This window comes from Gymnoscopelus braueri, assembly GCF_963280865.1.
Source record: "Gymnoscopelus braueri genome assembly, chromosome: 3".
Taxonomy (NCBI): Eukaryota; Metazoa; Chordata; class Actinopteri; order Myctophiformes; family Myctophidae; genus Gymnoscopelus; species Gymnoscopelus braueri.
In genome coordinates, this window is record NC_137612.1 from 3,461,799 (window position 1) to 3,479,904 (window position 18,106).

At 41.6% G+C, this 18,106-nt stretch overlaps 1 protein-coding gene across 1 annotated transcript; it reads left to right on the forward strand.

Annotated features, from left to right (window-relative positions):
* The first annotated feature begins 2,071 nt into the window (after positions 1–2,071).
* On the forward strand, positions 2,072–18,072 carry sfi1 (SFI1 centrin binding protein). Its single transcript, XM_080425162.1, has 31 exons — positions 2,072–2,095; positions 3,456–3,673; positions 3,867–3,938; positions 4,027–4,137; positions 4,264–4,358; positions 4,485–4,602; positions 4,747–4,849; positions 5,145–5,301; positions 5,445–5,606; positions 5,710–5,783; positions 5,957–6,048; positions 6,331–6,397; positions 6,513–6,643; positions 6,841–6,922; positions 7,374–7,552; positions 7,663–7,738; positions 8,046–8,141; positions 8,241–8,317; positions 10,371–10,473; positions 10,570–10,666; positions 11,463–11,623; positions 11,757–11,831; positions 12,348–12,422; positions 13,040–13,216; positions 13,326–13,543; positions 14,089–14,172; positions 15,427–15,574; positions 15,663–15,747; positions 16,460–16,601; positions 16,737–16,836; positions 17,676–18,072. Exons 2-31 carry the CDS (start codon positions 3,519–3,521, stop codon positions 17,799–17,801), a joined length of 3,438 nt encoding a protein of 1,145 aa, XP_080281288.1. The 5' UTR covers positions 2,072–2,095; positions 3,456–3,518; the 3' UTR covers positions 17,802–18,072.
* The last annotated feature ends 34 nt before the right edge of the window (positions 18,073–18,106 follow it).

The following is an 18,106-nucleotide window of genomic DNA, read 5'->3' on the forward strand; positions in this document are numbered from 1 at the left end:
GAGTCATGACGACCGTTATGTCCCGTTCTCTTCTCGAGCGGAGTTCAGCGTTGCCAGATTTTGTGAGAGAAATAAGCAAGGCAGGTCTAGGAAAACAAGCCCAAAAGGCCACATGAGCACTTTAAAGGAGTAGTTCAGCCAAAAAAATGACTTATCTTCTATCAATTTGAAATTCATGGAGATTGTTTTGTTTTTTTTCGCATTCCTAAGCCAATAATTTGGCTTTAATTCTCTTTTGAGTCTCTTTGAAATATGAGACTCAAAGAGTCTACTACCTACTGGTCATCAAATTATTGGCACCATTAATTCAAGGCTTCATGGGGTGTGTTGTACTTGTAATTGATAGAAAATAAGTCATTTTGGGAGTTTGGGTCATTGAGTGAACTACTCCTTTAAACCTACAGTATACATTGGCTATTTTCAAAACATCTTGAAATAAAATGTGGAATATTTGGAAGATTTTTGAAACATTCCAAATATAACAACACAAATCTGGTACGGGGCTCCCTGGCACAAAACATTTTCAGATGGGGGCAGGGGCGCCGATGACGTGGGGGCGTCGGGGCTAGCGCCCCCACAGTCAATTGGTCAGCCCCCTCATGAATCTCAGATGTCAGGCTCAAACTTACAGTACCATTACTATTACCATTACTATAGCGGGGCGCAGATAGGTGTTAACGCGCCGTTGACACCTAGAACAATTGCCCAGACAGAGAAACGGCTCGCGGCGGGGGGGGGCGGGGCTATTGCGGCTCGAAAAATCGAACACAACTTGTTTAGACCAGGGGGACTCGGCACCAAGCGTCATGTGAACCATGGCTATGGCTGTGTGCTAAACATGTTCTGCAGGTTTTGGCTCTGCCGTGTGCCCTTATTGAAATGAAGGGTCGCTATGCTGTGTCCCTTGACTCCCTCCTCCTGTGTGCACTAACAGTCACTCACTGCATGCACTGAATACCAGTGGTGGAAAAAGTACTAAAATGTTTTACTTAAACAAAAGTATAAATTCTGCGGTGTAAAAATACTCTATTACAAGTAAAAGTAAGGTATTCAAAATGTACTTGAGTAAAAGTAGAAAAGTATTGGTATCAAAATGTATTTAAAGTACCAAAAGTAAAAGTACTCATTATGCAGAAGGTCCCATTTCACAAGTTTTCAAACGTGTAAAATGTATACAAATTCTTTGAAAATAGCAGATCTACAAGCTCACAACGCATCGCAAATCTGCTATTTTCAAATTGCCAAAGTATATATACTGTATAAGTGGTTTTGTAATAATAATAATCAAAATCTACAAAGTAACTATAGTAAATAAAGTTATCAAATAATTGTAGTGGAGTAAAAGTACAATATTTGTCTATATGTAGTGGAGTAGAAGTAACTATAGGCTACTACTAAAATAAGTACTTTTATTTAAGTAAAACATTTGAGGATGGGACACACTGAAGGATGGGTAGAGTGTTGTTAATGTTGTTTTATGGTCATTTAATGAATTAATTAAGCAAAAAAAATCGCGCGCGCTTCGCGCGCCTATATGCCCGCGACGCAGTGGGTGGAAGGGGGGGGGGGGCGCGAGTGGTGGTCAAGTTCAGCCCCCATGGTCGCGCACAAAAGTCAGCGCCCCTGGATGGGGGTTAGGGACAAATACATATTGATTTGGGGGTCCATGATGTGAACATATTTGAGAACCACTGGTTTATTAAATCATAATAAAAAAAAGTTGGAAACAAGCCCAAATAAGCAACGACACAAAAAAACGTTTTGTTTGTCATTAAATGTTTCGACGAATTGAATACACAGGACCAATGGAAACAAGTGCTTTCTTGGGTTTAACCCTTTTAGCATCCTTTTGTATTGAACTGTACTTTCTGTGCTTTTTTGGGGCAAACAAACTGTTAATAAAGTATTCAATCAATGAAACCAATATTTACAAGCAACTTCACAGAAAAAGAAACCCAAAGTCACTTATAACAAGCAGACATGGCAACACCGAACGGAATACAAAGCCCCGCCCACGTGAGCTGCCAGGTCGTCACAAACACGCGTCATCATGTTTCAGAAAGAGACGCGGTCCAGTGGAAGAAGTAAACAAAAGGTGTAAGACTTCAAAACTTTACACGTTTCACGTTAAATAGTCGATAAACAAGATCAAACAAATGATGTGCTGGCTTTATGGCTTTATAAAGTTATTTTCATGAAGTCATAATACCAGAGGTTCCGTAGGAGTTGGTTAGTTTAATGTTTTGTTGCTCAGATTTGATCAAAATGTTGGTTGATCTGATGGAACCAACGTGACAGCAGTGGTGGATAGTAGCTAAGTACATTAATTAAAGTATTGTACTGAAGTAAAATGTAGGTATTTTTACTTTACTGGAGTATTTCTAATTTTCTGTACTTTTACTTCTACTCCACTACATCTCAGAGGCAACTTTTACTCCACTACAATTATTTGAAAACTTCAGTTACTACTTACTAGTTACTTTGTAGATTTCTATTATTATTTCAAAACATACATTAACCACTTCAGCCCTATATTTATTTTTGGCCATTTGAAAATATCAGATCTACAAGCTCAAAGTGAGCTTGTAGATCTTCTATTTTCAAAATAATTATTAATACATTTTGAACTTGTGAAATGGAACATTCTGCAAAATGAGTACTTTTACTTTTGGTACTTTAAGGACGTTTTTGATACCAATACTTTTGCACTTTTACTCAAGTAACATTTTTAAATGCAGACAGAGTAACAGAGTATTTCTACATTGCTGTATTGATACTTTTACTTAAGTAAAACATGTGAGTACTTTTTCCACCACTGTGTGACAGGTGGTTGAGTTGATCTGATCACCAAACAAACATCATCACCACCATGATAACATCCTTTCTCTGATAAGTGGAGAGTATTGTATTCGTATGTCAACATAGAGCTGATAGATAGTGCTTCAGTGGTGGAAAATGTACTCACATTTACATTTTTTTTTACTTGAGTAAAAGTACAAAACTATAGGTGTCAAAATGTACTTAAAGTACCAAAAGTAGAAAGTACTCATTATGCAGAATGTCCCATTTCACAAATACACATCAAATGTATAAAAATCTTTTGAAAATAGCAGGCATTGTGAGGTTGTAGATCGGCTATTTTCAAATGGCCAAAATGTATATAGGGCTGAAGTGGTTAATGTATGTAATAATAATAATAATAATAATAATCAAATCTATAAAATAAAATAAAGTAACAACGTTTTCAAATAATTGTAATGGAGTAAAAGTACAATATTTGCCTCTGAGATGTAGTGGAGACAGTAGAAGTAAAAGTACTGAAAATTGGAAATACTCCACTTAAGTAAAAAACACCTCAAAATTGTACTTAAGTACAGTACTTGAGTAAATGTACTTAGTTACTTTCCACCACTGGAGTGCTTGCTAAACTGTTAACCTCGTCCCTGTGTAACTAGTTGACTGCTGTGGTGGTGTGGTGGTGATGGATCTTTGATGGCCCGTTTGGCCCCTCCCTCACAATGCAAACTAACGCAAGGAAGAAGACGGATCTGGTGAAAGTCAATAAACCAGGTGGTGAAACCAAACAAATCCGCAAAGTCCTCACCCGAAAGATCACCTATAGAGTTGGATACACCTGGAACAGAGGTGGAAGACTAAAGGAGATCAGAATTAGGTTCTTTATTATTATTATGTCATGCTTCTTTGTTGTTATCTAACCATGCTAGACCTTGCCTGGGGCAAATGTATTCAGTTTGCTCAATGCAAATTATATAGCAAGTTATTACTGCAAAATTCACAATCTGATGACCTAATCCCGATTATGTTTTCAGTCCGGCCCTGCCTATAACTTTCTTTTAACACTGCAGGCATCTGGCCAGGAAATTCTTAAAGTTATGGACGCTGAGAACGTTTGGGCGAGTTCATCCTCATCAAGCCAGGTATCATTATTTTCTTAATATTAAGTGTAGTTTCAACCATTGGATTGACTGAAATGTAAGTATGTCATATTAATAATAAATTGTCCAGGTCCCACTACTGCAGAGTGCTACGGCTCAAAGCCTTTGAAAGCTGGAGAGACGAGTGGTGGACCTCCAGGCGTGAGTGGGGCCTCTCGGTGCGAGCGGAGTGTCACTACAGGTAAAATGTGTGTCCTTAGATTCCTGTGACACTGGTGACGAAATCACGCTGTAAGCTGATATCCTATTACCATAAATTAGACACCGTTTTCCTTTACATGTGCTAACGGCGTTGCGTATGTTTCAGGTATAACCTTTACAACCGGACCTTCTACAGCTGGCAATTGTTTGTGTCCTTGCAGAGAGAGAAGAAGAAGAAAGTCCGGCATGCACAATGTTTTGGTATGGGGTCTGGGCGATAATGACTTTATTGGTGTTAGTTTGCATTGTAAAACCTAGAAGCCTCAAGCTGTGTCTGCTGTCACTCACAACCAGTGATTCTTTTTTTAAATGTATTCTTTTTTACAGCTGATAGGCGACAGGTGCGTCTGATTTGGGACAAGTGGGAGCTATTCCTAGAAATGAAGCAAATGAAGAGTAGAATGCTCGATGGTGCTCTTCGTCAGAAGAGGTGCACAACTCTTAAGTAAGAGTATGGTTTGTGCACAAAAAAAGTTTGCATTTTCAACCATTTCAACCATGACTGTATTAGAGCACATTGTATTTTCTCTAATACAGATAGTGTGCGGGGGTCATTAAGATATTTAAATGTTTTTTTTTCCCTATACAGGTCGGCATGGAATACATGGCAGGCCAAGCTGCAGCAGCACTATAATGTTTATGCACTGGAGGATCAGGCCTTGCAGCATTGGGCTGTAACGCTACAGGGCAGGGTAACCATCATACACTCCCAAGGATTGTGTATACCATTGGTTCTCAAAGTGGGGTCCGGGGGCTAGAGCCGTAAAAAATCTTCTCTTATGGGGGTCCCTGTTATATCTTCTGAAATGGGGGTCCACGGGCTAATAAGTGTCAATTTGGGGGTCCTTGACATGAAAAAGTTTGAGAACCACTGGAGTATACAGTATGCATAGTTTTTCTATCCACATTTTGTCTGTCAGTTACTAATATTCACTGCATGTCCTTACTTTGTGGGGTATGTATGTGTATCGATCTCCTACCTCATAGGCATGGCTTCTGTGGAAAAATACGTACGTAGCCGCCTGCTGTCAGAGGGAGAAACAATCAAAGGCTTCACTCCACTTCATTCATGGGACACAGAGAAAGGCACTGTGTGCATGGACTACTTATGTACGCTACCGCCAATCTAAGAAGAAGTCGCAAGGTATTTTTATATTAACCGTCATCAGTCCACACCAAATAGGCATCTTGATATGTAAGAGATGACCAAGTACCAGTGTGGCTGTTTTAAGCCTTGTTATTCGTACACTTTTCCCCTAATGTTGCTGTTCTGACTGTGTGGTCTAGGAGAGGCTTTGCATGCCTGGCATCTCAGAGAGCTCGGGGTGTATTGGGATACGTGGCACAGTGAACTGTGTGTCAAACGATGTGAAGAGGACCAGTGGCAAGCTGCGGGACATTTGGCCAAACGGAGCATCCAGCATAGAACACTGGAGCGCTGGAGAACTTGTATCCTAACACACACACACAAACAAATATAACTTTTATTCTAATATTATTTTTTTTCTGTAAAACTACAGACACATTATCGTTGTATTCTTGAGCTTATCAGTAGATGTGAAATTGTGCAGTGACGAAGCAGAACAAGATCAGATGGCGGGTCAGCACCAGGCTCATTATTTGCTGGTAAGAACCAAGAGCAGTAATAGACAAACGTGACCTTAGTATAAAGAAATAAAATGTCTTGTATTTACTCGAGACTATTATCTTCACAGCTTCCTGGGTTGGAAGGGCTGTTTTTTAATGTCCCTAGGATTAAAACCCATTGACTGTGCAAGAATGTCGCTTTTTCTTCACAGGTCAAATATTGGAGACTTTGGCAGAAACGTGTTGAAGAGGCTGAAGACGAGGCTATTCACTCCCACATAGAAATGGCCGTGTCACATCACAGGTGTGGTTTATTGTTTTCTAGAAGCAACGTTTTACGTAGCCTGGAAACAAGACGAATATGCCAGTGTGAATTCCTTTTTAGATATTAGTCTAGCCATCCCGTGCTACGTTTTATCATCTTATATAGGACTTTGGTTTTTGTGAAGTGTGGTTTTGCAATTTGGTTTTTCAATGTGGTTTTGTTACTCTGATATTTCTGCCATTACATGTATCATGGAGTGTATATTTCTCATTCCTGTTAGCATTGGCATTTATTTTTTTCTTAATGCCTCTCCCTCAACAGCGCCTCAGTCCTGAGAAGTTGTTTCTACCTCTGGAAGGTGAAGCTTGCTGGGCATAGACGCACGCAGGTATTCAACATTTTTCATTATATTTGTATCAGATTATACTAATATCACTGTGCTTTATTGTTTTCGGTAGATAAAATCACAATGACATTGTGTATCGTCCCATCCTTCTGAATAGGGGTTGGAGTGTCGAGCAGAGGCCTGGTTTGCTGAGCACAGATCGCCGCAGTGTTTCAAATCCTGGGTTGAATTTACCCTCCAGAAAAGACTTCACAGGGAGATGAGACAGGAGGCAGACGTGTATAATCAGTGAGTTAACCATCTCATACATCATTCTTTTCACAAGTGTTGTATACTTTTTGAAAGATTCCACTTTAAAGGAGTAGTTCACATACGAGATCTACTGTACATTGGAGTCACGCTGTTCCCATGTGATTTGATTATTTTAGACACTTGCCCTTTCTGACTCGTCAGCGTGGTTTCTGTCTGTATTGACTTCCTTGCAGACAGCGTCAGTACACCTGGGTCTTCTACAGCTGGTGGGGAGAGATGGAGAAGATGAAGGAGCAGAATCTTTCTGAGAGAACGGTACAAAAATCGATTTCATCGATTATTAACTCACTGAGTGCCATAATTATTTCTGGCTATTTTTGGCAGTAAAAAAAAAGTGCTTATGAAGCGAGATACAGCCTTTTTCAGTCATAAGTTAAACAAGGAGTGGATGGAGCTGCAAATCTTCAGATAATGATATCTTGGGTTCTGAACAATTATATATATTTTTTCACTATTCTTTTCAAAAACACGTGAAACACGTGATTGGCATGTTGCACCATAGCGGTAAAACACGTGAAACACGTGAATGGCACTCAATGAGTTAAGAAATAATAAATAACTTAGATAATAACTAAGATAATCAATTAATAATCGATCCCTATTTTGAGCATGTCGGATAGTTGCAGCCTTAGTTCCTCAACATGGGCACATTACATGTTTTGGTTGCAGAGCAGACAAAGCACAGTCATGATTCTGTTGGTCCTAGGCCATTCTTCATGAGGAGCAGTGGCGTGCACGCAGAGCCCTGGCTTGCTGGAGGCAACGTACACAGCAGCACATCGAGGAGAGGAAGAAACGGGCCTCCTCAGACACTCTGTACCTGCACAGGCTTCTCCAGAAGACAATGAGACAGTGGAAGGACAATAGCACTGAAATACAGGACAGGTGAACGGAGTGGAATCCTGTTAAACTGATCGATGGATAGTGTCTTATAAAGAAAGGCACAACGGGCTCGCTAATCTGTTAAATTTTTCTGTTTTGTTTGTTAATACTAGGAGAACCCGAGAGGAGCAGGCTTGTCGACATGGTGAACTGCGCCGCATGAGATGGGCCATGGATCGCTGGCACAAGGTAAGGTGCTTCTCCGTTTGTACCCGTTAGTCTCTCAATAAATTGACCATAATCACATGGTGGCCATTTTTCTTTTACTCCATACTTGGGGTGAGAAACCCCAAGCCAAAAATATGAAGTAAAAGCTAAATGGCTGGCCGCAGTGTGAATATGATCCATAGATAAAAAATAATTAAAAATACATATATATACAAAGAATAACCTTTTTATACCATGTTCTGTATGTATGTGTGTTAAACAAGATTATTGTCTTCAGTTTAAAACTATACAGCAATTGTGTTGTTAATGACTCTAATATGCACATCAGTTTGTTCAGCACCAAAGAGATAAGAGCCAAAGACTGGAGCAGATGGGGAACTATAATGGAATGAAAGTACTCAAACATTCCCTTCATGTCTGGAAGGTACACCAGCAATTGCACCAGGCAGACATGGTAACATGAATTCATGATAATAATCTATTCCCTGAGCTCAAACACTGCACTATCCGTGTATATCCACAGGAACACCACATGCAGACAGCACAGGTCTGTGGCCATGCAGAGGAACGCTACAGACTGCAACAGAAACACTTTCTCAGGTAACAACGATCCAATCCCATCCACTTTATTTATATAGCACATTTTACAACGCACGGTTACCAAAAACAAGTTAGCAAAAACACACAGTAAAATAAGAAAACAAAACGACAAAAAGAGACACATCACTATGAAAAGGCTCGGTCACCTCTGGTCTTTAAACGTGTCTTTGGGACGTCAAGTTTCAACTGGTTCTCAGACCGCAATGACCAATGATCACTCTTAGTTACATGGATTAAAGTTCTCAGTCGCCACGACTGATTTCAGTCTTTTGGATTCCCTGGAAGTCAGCATGTCTTCTATGGAAGAATGTTGCGCAGCGAAGGTAGCCGATCTACAAGCTCTCAATGCGTCACAGACGCATTGAGAGCTTGTAGATCGTCTACTTTCGGTAATTATTTTAAGATTAGAGCATTTGAAGTGGTCAAACTAGCAATATGTACAGGAGATTTCATAAAAGCAAATATTAAAGCTTCAATCTGTGTAGACTGCAGAACAGCATTAACAATATTACTAAAACATCATTTTACATACTGTATTGTGTTAATTGTTTAGGAAACGGCGCTAGTGTGGTGGTGGGCTCCTTTCACCCTGTTTCACAAATTGCACATTAGGACACAATCTTGTCGTGAGATTACATTTTTCAAGTCAAACTGTGTAACATTTTCAATTAGTCAAGTAATCAAGTTGTTTCTGATATAATTTATCACTGGCATCTTGTTCACAATAACTATTCCACATAAATGTGTTGTTTGCCAACCTCTTTTAAACACACATTCTTTTTTTTTTTACATTTATTTTTGGGCTTTTATGCCTTTATGGATGTACAGTAAGCTGACAGGAAATAGGGAGTGACCTGCTGCAAAGGCCGTCGGGCTACATTGAGCCTATGTGCCTGGACCGCTACACCAGCGGTCCAGGCCTAATCACACATTTTTTGTCCCCCCCCCTCCCCAGCATTCACGACAGAATGACACAGGGCACTTGTGCTTTGGACCCGGAAATGTATTTAGTTGATTTTCAAATTTAATACATACAATTTGTGACAACATGTCGCCTTCCAAAATATTCAATATCAGCAAAAAAACTGCCAGCGCTCCCGGAACGCATTTCGGCCAATACGATGCCTTCCTCAGCGTGTTAATGCTTTTCACGCTGATGATGCTTATCACGCTGAGGAAGCCTTCGGACGAAATGCGTTGGTGATTTGCCCATGCCCTATCTGACTGAAAGTACCTGAAGGAGAGTACTTCAGAGAGTGCTTTTTTTGCTGAGATTTAACTCTTCTGAGCCGTGCACCTGGTAAATAGTTGATTGATTGATTGATTGATGTACTTTTATTTAGTAAGACATGAGAATCACAGTACATGGAAGTACAAAATTCACAATACAAGGTCTACTAAACTGGAAGACTCAGTTAAGCACGCAGCTTGTTTAAGATGAGAACCCCATGCACACAAATCATGATGACATACGTATAAGAGACATATAAGAGACATATAAGAGACAGAGACAGACAGATATACACACTACTATACAGAACGTCATACAATCAGCTTTCAGGTTACTGGTATGAAGAGAGAAAAAATATATATACAAAGGGGGGAAATGAAAGAGGGGGGGGGGGGTAGGTTAAGACTTGTTAAGACTTACTTGTGACTGAGTTGTGTTCACATTTTCTTCTACTTTGCTTTCCAAAAATATTCTCTGCTCTCACTCAAACACTCAAACCAGGCTTTATGTTTTTTTGGGCCTGTGCTTTGGTGTGAGACACATGTAGTTTTGAACAGACTTCTTGGAATCACTATTCGTACAGATTTTGTAATAACCACGTAGCTAAAAGACAGAGGTTTTGCCAAAAGGACTACACAAATGAAAGTTACACTCTATGACTTTAAAGGCTAAAGTCAGACCTTTAACCACTTGAACGCCCGCATCCATCTTCTGGGTGGGGGAACATTAGCCAAAAATAGCAGGGTTTAAGTGGTGAATGTCTGCAGTCAAAGATGATCAATGTTGATGATCTCTGTGTGAACCTCTGTTACCTCCTCTTAGGAGGAGCTTTGCTTTGTGGAGGGAGAACACAGTTCTTCTGGCTGAGATCAGAGTCAAAGAGCAGAGGGCGCAGAGTCACTTCCAGCGCTGCCTTCTAGCAAAGGTAACAGAATAACCTGCTGATCAGTCACCATCGCTATTGTTTTGCTATGGTTTATGCACATGTATCAGTTGGTGACATCATGCAACATTCTTAAAGGTGTTTCTTGCATGGAGGCAAACTACCGTGCATGCTGTGTCCAAACGCCACCAGCAGGGGGAAGTGTTGAACAGGGCACAGAGCTGCATAGATCAAGGTAACGCATAATATCAGATGCTGCATGGTCAATCTGCTACATAAAGGAAAATAACAAATAGGCACTGCCTTTTTACATTAAAACCTATGAGATGTGTATTTATACTTATAATCCATACCGTTGTCGGGGTAGGGTGAGGTAGGGCGGTCATGTATCCCCCACCCGACTAACCACCAACACCTTCCTCCTCTTCTTATCTTATCAGTATTCAGCAGACAGACAGCCGGCTAATTTCCATAGAGTTTCAATGAAGACACAGCAGACACAATTCATCGTGACTGGTCAGCTGATGAATAGCGATCTGGGTCATATGGGCATTTCTCCAAAAAGTTACTAATCTCAACTTTTGGCCCCAGAAATCGCACTGAACAGCACCTTTAAAAGTGCATGAGTAAATGCCCCGTTAGCCTGGAGTAAGCTTTAAAATGAGCTTCCTCCAGACAGAGCCTCCTGGTTGAGGTTGTGATATGCCCCGATGTATTGCTGTTGGCCCAGGAGACGGAAGAGGAGGAAGGTATTGGTCGTTAATCAGGTGTGGATGCATGACCGCCCCCACCTCGCCGGTGGCAGCGGTATGGACTCCAGGGCACATCAAAACCTTGTCCAGGAGCGCCACCTGGGGGCAGGCGCCTGTAGCGTCTTTTTTTTCAGCAGAAAAAGTTTCTTCACAAAAGGCAGATAGTGTGAACATGCCCTAGCCTAGGACATGTGTGTGTATGTATTGTATAACGTGTGCATGCGTGGTGCAACATTTTACCATGCCTTGTTGTAAATCTTGTTTTTTCCTTTCGATAAGTGATTCTACAGGGGGTTTTCAGGAGATGGAGAGATCAAACATCAGTGGCTCAGAAGGAGAGGGTAGACATGGAAAACGCCAAACGGCACCACCGCGCCAAGCTTCTTTGCAGAGTCACAAAGGCATGGAGCAAACATCACTACCGATACCAGAGATATGAGGTTAGTACTCCCACTATCCTTTACGTATTGGCTCACTTGTACTGTTTGCCACGCCCACACGCCTATTTCAGTTGTACTATTGGTCACACTATTGGTTACCTCATCTTCTTTTTATATTAACATGATTCCGTAGGTGATGAAGAGGCAAGGAGTGTTGTTGCTGAGACTGAAGACATACCAGAGCTTTTTTGAACGGTGGAAAATTGAGGTTGGCTTCTCTTATTTATACAGATTAGTCTGTTGACCTGCCAGTTCATATTTTCAACTTCAATAACGAGCGTCTGTCTGGATCAGACATTTAAGGTGAACTAGTATCGGTGTGCATGTGTATACACCTATAATGTATGTGGTCTATCTCTTGATAGTAACTCATTCGGCTTGGCAATTAAACAAAAATATTTAAAAACCGACATATAGAACCAATAATCGTAGGGTGATTGAATAATGGAGAAGCAAGTTTTCGTTTTATAAATACATTGATATATACATTTTGTATATATTGATGAATTGACACAAATATATTTTTTTATAATCCACTGAATTGTTTGATTCAATTGATCAGCAGCGACACGTTGTGAGCTTGTAGATCTGCTATTTGAACTTATTTTTCTTTTTTTTAAGTTCATTAATCGTAGTCGAGGCAAACGTTTGAAATAATCGTGATAGTGATTTGAGGTCATATTGACCAGACCTAGTAACTCAAGTGATTTACTGCCCCTCGCAGCTGCAGCGCAGGAGGAGAGAAGCTGAGCAGACCAAGCTAGCGCTTTGGCACTGGTCCCTCAATCTGCAGGCCAAGGTAACACCTGCTGACTGACAGTGTGTCCCTAAGAATCAAGGATATGCGGGTATTGCTGTCACTTTTTCAGAAGGGCAGCTGTGTAACACAGCCCCTATGACCGGGTGCATGTACCATCATCATTTAGTAATGACTAGTGTAACAATCACACCATATGTCGTCTTCATGAGGTCACGTGCAAAATGTCTTTTTGTGACAAAACGGGGTTTTTCAATGCGCTCCAAGGAGAGAGAGAGAGAGAGAGGAGAGAAAAAGGGGGGGGGGGAAATGTCCCTGTGTGTGTGTGGGTGTGTGTGTGTGTGGTGCATGTGGGGGTTCACACAGGGGACAGTGTGACCTCTCTGATTGCACCAGCGGAGATGGCTTGACCATTTGGTTGAGCGATCGTCGAGCCTGGCTTTCTCCCCCCCTTTCCTGTTCTGTTGTCTTATCAGAAGGGGATGGTGATGGGAAAACTTCAAATGGCTTTTTGTTTAGCCTTTTGATGTTTAATGGCTTGAACCCAGCCGTCTTATCCAGCGTCTGGCCTACACTAGTAAAGCATTATACAGTATGTGCTCTTTCAATTTAATGGGACTTGCCTTGCAGTCATTCCTTCTTGGTCGTCTTGTCTGTAGGTGTTGTTTGCATGGAGGCTGTGGCTCACAGAGCAGCACAGGAAGCAGGAGCGTCAGGCCAGAGCGATCCACTTCTACAGAGACCAGCTGCTGAGAGAAGGGGTGACGTGCATCCTCACGCACGCTGCTCACACGGGCAGCCTCACCACTAGCTTAGCCCAGCGGAGTCAAGAGCAAGTGGGTTCATGGGTGTATGCATGCATGCGTGTGCTTATACATTCATTTGGAGGTGTACATCTTTCATGTCTTTCATTATTTAAAAATACACGATGACGATTTTCCACAGAGCACACAACGCCTCCAGCAAGCGGTCCAGCGCTGCGCCATGCGATGGAAGCGCCGGGCCTTGTGTCGATCAGCCGGGGTGCGAGAAGTCGGAAGATCACCTTGTAAAAAGAGCGTGTCCTTCTGTCTGCCTGAACCGGGCTCAAAGAGCACGTCACACGGAGTGACATGGTCTGCTTCTGTCCAAAAGGGGTCTGGAGACAAAGTGCTCAGCCAGCTGTGAGTATTTGCCCGTCTGCACCAGTGTCACATTGGTAGGCTTTATTCTAAACGGTGTTGGTTTCGTCGACTAAAACGTTGACGAAAAATGTTGGTCGACTACCTTTTTTCACTGACGAAAACTAGATAAAAATTACGCTATGATGACTAAAACTAAGACTAAATATATTGACAATTTCGTCAACAAATAAAAACTAGACAAAAATTACTAGTGGAGAAGAGATCCAGTAGAACTAAGACAAGTCATTTTATGTTTGGTTGCGCTAGGGTGTTGCGCTTTGAAAATAGCAGATCTACAAGCTCACCAGGCGTCGCGCTGCGATGCCTGGTGAGCTTGTAGATCGGCTATTTTCAACAGGCAACCAAGTGTAAAATCAGCCATTGCGGCCCGCATCAAGGCCCGCAAAAATAGATTTTAGTCGACTAAAATCAACTGTTGATTTCAGATTTCAGATGACTAAAATATGACTAAAACGAAAACAAAATTTGCTGTCAAAATCAACACTGATTCTAAACTAACTGATGTTTGTGACTCTCGCACGCAGAGCTCTGACTCGAACGACCAGACTTCAGCCTCGTCGTCCCAAAGAACTGCTGGACTCTCCTATAAAAGGGCTGCAACGTAACAGGTATAAGGCGGTTACACACCGGCGAATATGCGAATATACGCAAAATTCGGACTCGTTCCGAATAATTAAAAGATGCTTTTTCGCTTCGCTTTTTCGCTCCATGGAATCTTGCATTGACTTTATAAGGTTTTTAAAAAAAAAACGTATTATTCGCATGAAAAAAATCGCCCCGGTGTGTAAGGACCTATAGACGAATCCACGGAGCGCTGCCCTGCGCGCAGCCATTGCTGCGGTGTCAACGCTCCGCGGACGCGACACCGCAGCAATGGCCGCCTACAGGCAGCTACAGGCAGCGCGTCTGTGGATTCGTCTATACAGGAAGGCTCTTTGCCAAACTGTTGAGATGTGCTGCCCTTTTCCTATCTTTTGGAACATGTTTACTGGACTTAAGGTTTAGCACTGCACTGAGGATCCCACTACCAAAGCACAGCCTCTTTATCTAACTGAGCTATACTCTACACCAGGAGCCCCAGCTGACCAGGGGGAGGCAGTATAGAGACCAGGATTACTGCATGTTTTTTTTGTGAGGGTATCTACTCTAGGGGACACGGGGAGAACATGCAAACTCACAAAACCACACAAAAAGGCCCTTTCACCAACCCCACCTAGGGTATGGGCACTGATGACGCGGAGGAGAGAACACGCCCACAGCGACCTTCTAGCTGTGAGGCGACAGCGCCACCGTGCCCCCTAGGATTCTTTTTTTACAGTAACCACTTGAACCCTAGCATCCCTATTCTTAGCCTAAAATAGCCGATCTACAAGTAGATCGGCTATTTTCAGCAAAGACGTTTTTTTGGGAGTGGGGTTTAAGTGGTTAACTGTTAACTGAAAATACACGTTAACATTAATCCAACACAACACTGACTACACAATGATAGTGTTGTCAAACTAGTCTATGAAATCTATGAAAAAGTTTAATCTGCAACACAATTTAATACAATATGTAGTGGGAGTCCCTTGATCTCTCTCTCAGCTAAGCGGTCCTCGGCCAGAAAAACATTGAAGACCCCCTGCTCTACATGGCAGTACTTTGAGGTTGATAATAAATATCAAATATTACACATGTTAAACATTACATGCTGAATTTTAAACATTGCATTTGAAAAATCCATAGCACACAAAAGGGAGCTCCAATTTCTAGCTCGTAAAGGCGGTTACGCCTGCTGTATGTGATTCCATAACCAGTGTGAAGCCCATGTCTTCTCCACACAGTCGCCTTTCTAAAATCCAGGGGGTTCCCGTTTCTTCCAGGGCATTAGCTGGGGTACAGAGCCCCTTCGTTCCTGCACCGACATCCTCCGAAGCTCACGCGTCCCCTATGGACTCCCTTAATGGACTACAAAACCAAGATGTCCTTTTACCACCATCTTCTTTCATGACCACCAAGACTCAGGCCAAGGTAGCCAATCATCTTTTCTCAGATGTGTGATGTCTTCTACTGTGTGCACATTGTTCCCTAACTTGGGCCTTATGGCCTCTTTTTAAAGGTGGGGAAAGGCAATGAGTCAGTGCTGCTACCCCCTGGACAGTTCAGCTTCCCTTCAAGTCACCACCGCTCATCTCATTATTCAGGTATGGTGGTGATCACACTTTTAAATTAAGTGCAAATACTTTTTCCTTCCGATAGGGGAAACGCATCACTAGCAAGGTTATCTAAGCCGTCTTTCCACTAACGGAACACTTTACCCATTTTCATCCTATCTTCCTATAATTGGTCTTAGTATAAGATGACACCATTTCTATCTACTTGCTCTGTCTCTCAACAGGTGTGCTGTGAACAGTTCAGAAACCTGCCAGCAGGTGTGCTCTGAACAGTTCAGAAACCTGCCTAACAGTAACATCATTGGTTTGGTCATTTCAAACAAGATTTCAAACCTTTCCCTTTTTCTTTATGAATGCAAGAACAATTTTCTATTTCAGCATACTAACTTTCCAGTAAGAGAAAGGCTGTAATTGGCTATCCCCATCTATGATGTCATTGGTAGGCAGGTTTCCGCACTGTCCATAGCCCACCAATGACACGCAGAGTGCGTAAACGGAAAGTGTTCCATCTCATAATGAGCATTAGGGCCGTAGCGTGACGGTCCAGGCACCATAGGCTGCAATGCCAGCCTGACAGTGTGTCGTGGGTTCGACTCCCGTTCCCGACGACCTTTGCTGCGTGTTGATGCGACAAAAACAAAAACATATCCATGAACTTTTGTCCCCATGGGGTGGCTAATCGATATTTAATATCCAAAGTAATTAAGTGGTCAATTGGTCAATACCTATTTTTTTGCCGCAGCATCCAGCGGTGACGGTGATGTGAGTGATGTGAAAGATGTGCATTCTGAGGCAGAGTATGATCCAACCTCGGCCCTAACAGGAGAACTGCTCCGCATTCGTGTGGAGATGAAGCACTTCCATCAGGACAGGAAGCAGCTCCAGTAAGGATTAAAACCTCCTTGTGGCTTGTGTTGTTTCTCTTAATCTTTCTCGGAGTTCATTTTGGCTCCTCTGGGTGCTGACGCACCGATATATTTATTGAGGTTGATTCACATGTGTATTTATTGTGTGTGCAGGGCATGGAAGAGGTTGAAAGAAGTACTGAAGAACTGGCTGCAGACCAGCGGAAGGGAAGACCAGATGGATAAGGACACAATATGCCAAGAGTTGGAGCTGGTGAGCGTTTGATTGAAGATGATTTGTGGCACCATTTCAGTTTAAAATGAGATATTTCAATGTAATGTTAGAAAGAGATATGTCACTGTCAATGAAACTTCCTGGCAAATACACAAATTAGACTTGCACTTGGAAATGGTGAGCAAATGCTCCCTTTAGCCCTTAGCTTTGTATGATTACAGTCATTTTCTATCACTTTGTTATCAAAGAGAAAGTGGTTTTGAATACTGAGTCCCAGCTTTTATTCAATAAAGACACTTTGTAGGCTTTTGGCTATTTGAACCTGCATTATCAGTAACATTCTATGATACACATTCAAAAAGCTTTGAATAAGAAAACCCATTTTTTGTCTAAAGTGCTAGAGACAATTCTACTGTGTAGACTTGAGAGGTTGATCTTGTCTGCTGGTAACCAATTTGGGTTCAAACAAAAACGCTGATTTGTGTATCTTTGACGCTGTTGTATGATAAAGTAGGGCATTTTTTAACGAAAAAATACAACAAGTTAGAATATGGAGATAAGAGAGTTTCTGCCCGACAGCGACAATATATACTGCTCAAAGAAATGTAGGGAACACTTTGATCCCTTAATTATTTTGAGTTTTCATGAACTGTGTACATACTGCTAACAAAAACTGCTCAAAATGATGAAGGGATCATACACTGCTCATTATTTTGAGCAGTGTACATTTGGTCTCTCAAGGTGCTTGATTTGCTGCCGTGGACGTTCTCTATGGACTCATTTGTCAAAATAAACCAAATGACGCGCAACACTATTTGCTTTTAATGCGGATGCTGATGTCACGTCAAAGTTAATAATGTGTTGTTCACGTTTTCCAGTTGGAGGAGCGCGTCGGCCAGCTGTCCGCAGAACTGGAGAAGCGGAAGCCGATCATGCTGCTTCACGTTGCCAGGATCCAGCATTTAGAGACTCTTGCTCCACAGCTCAGGGGATACCTTTCTTAACAGGCCACCAAAACAAACCATCAACTGATCTCTCTGTCTCTCACAATGTAACAGGAAATCTCTAATTTTTTTTCTCCTTTTTTTTTTTAAAGACTTTAACGAAAGAAGTGGAGCAGTCAAAGTATATCTGTTCAGTCCTGGTTATTTATATTTGTATTAATTTTATTTATAAGCATATAAGCTTTTTTTTATACGCATAAGCATTTTTAATTGTGTTTGGTTACAACTTGGATTGTAGTTTTTTTTTGTACATTAAATTCTAAATACTGTTGTTTGTGTGTTTTTCTCAGTTCCCATTGCATGTT

Bases quoted from the DNA above. Each gene is read 5' to 3' on its own strand.
- sfi1 (XM_080425162.1), top strand. From the start codon at position 3,519: ATGCAAACTAACGCAAGGAAGAAGACGGATCTGGTGAAAGTCAATAAA. The intron at 3,674-3,866 runs GTTCTTTATTAT...TTAACACTGCAG, and splicing joins CTAAAGGAGATCAGAATTAG to GCATCTGGCCAGGAAATTCT. The intron at 4,850-5,144 runs GTAACCATCATA...CCTACCTCATAG, and splicing joins CTGTAACGCTACAGGGCAGG to GCATGGCTTCTGTGGAAAAA.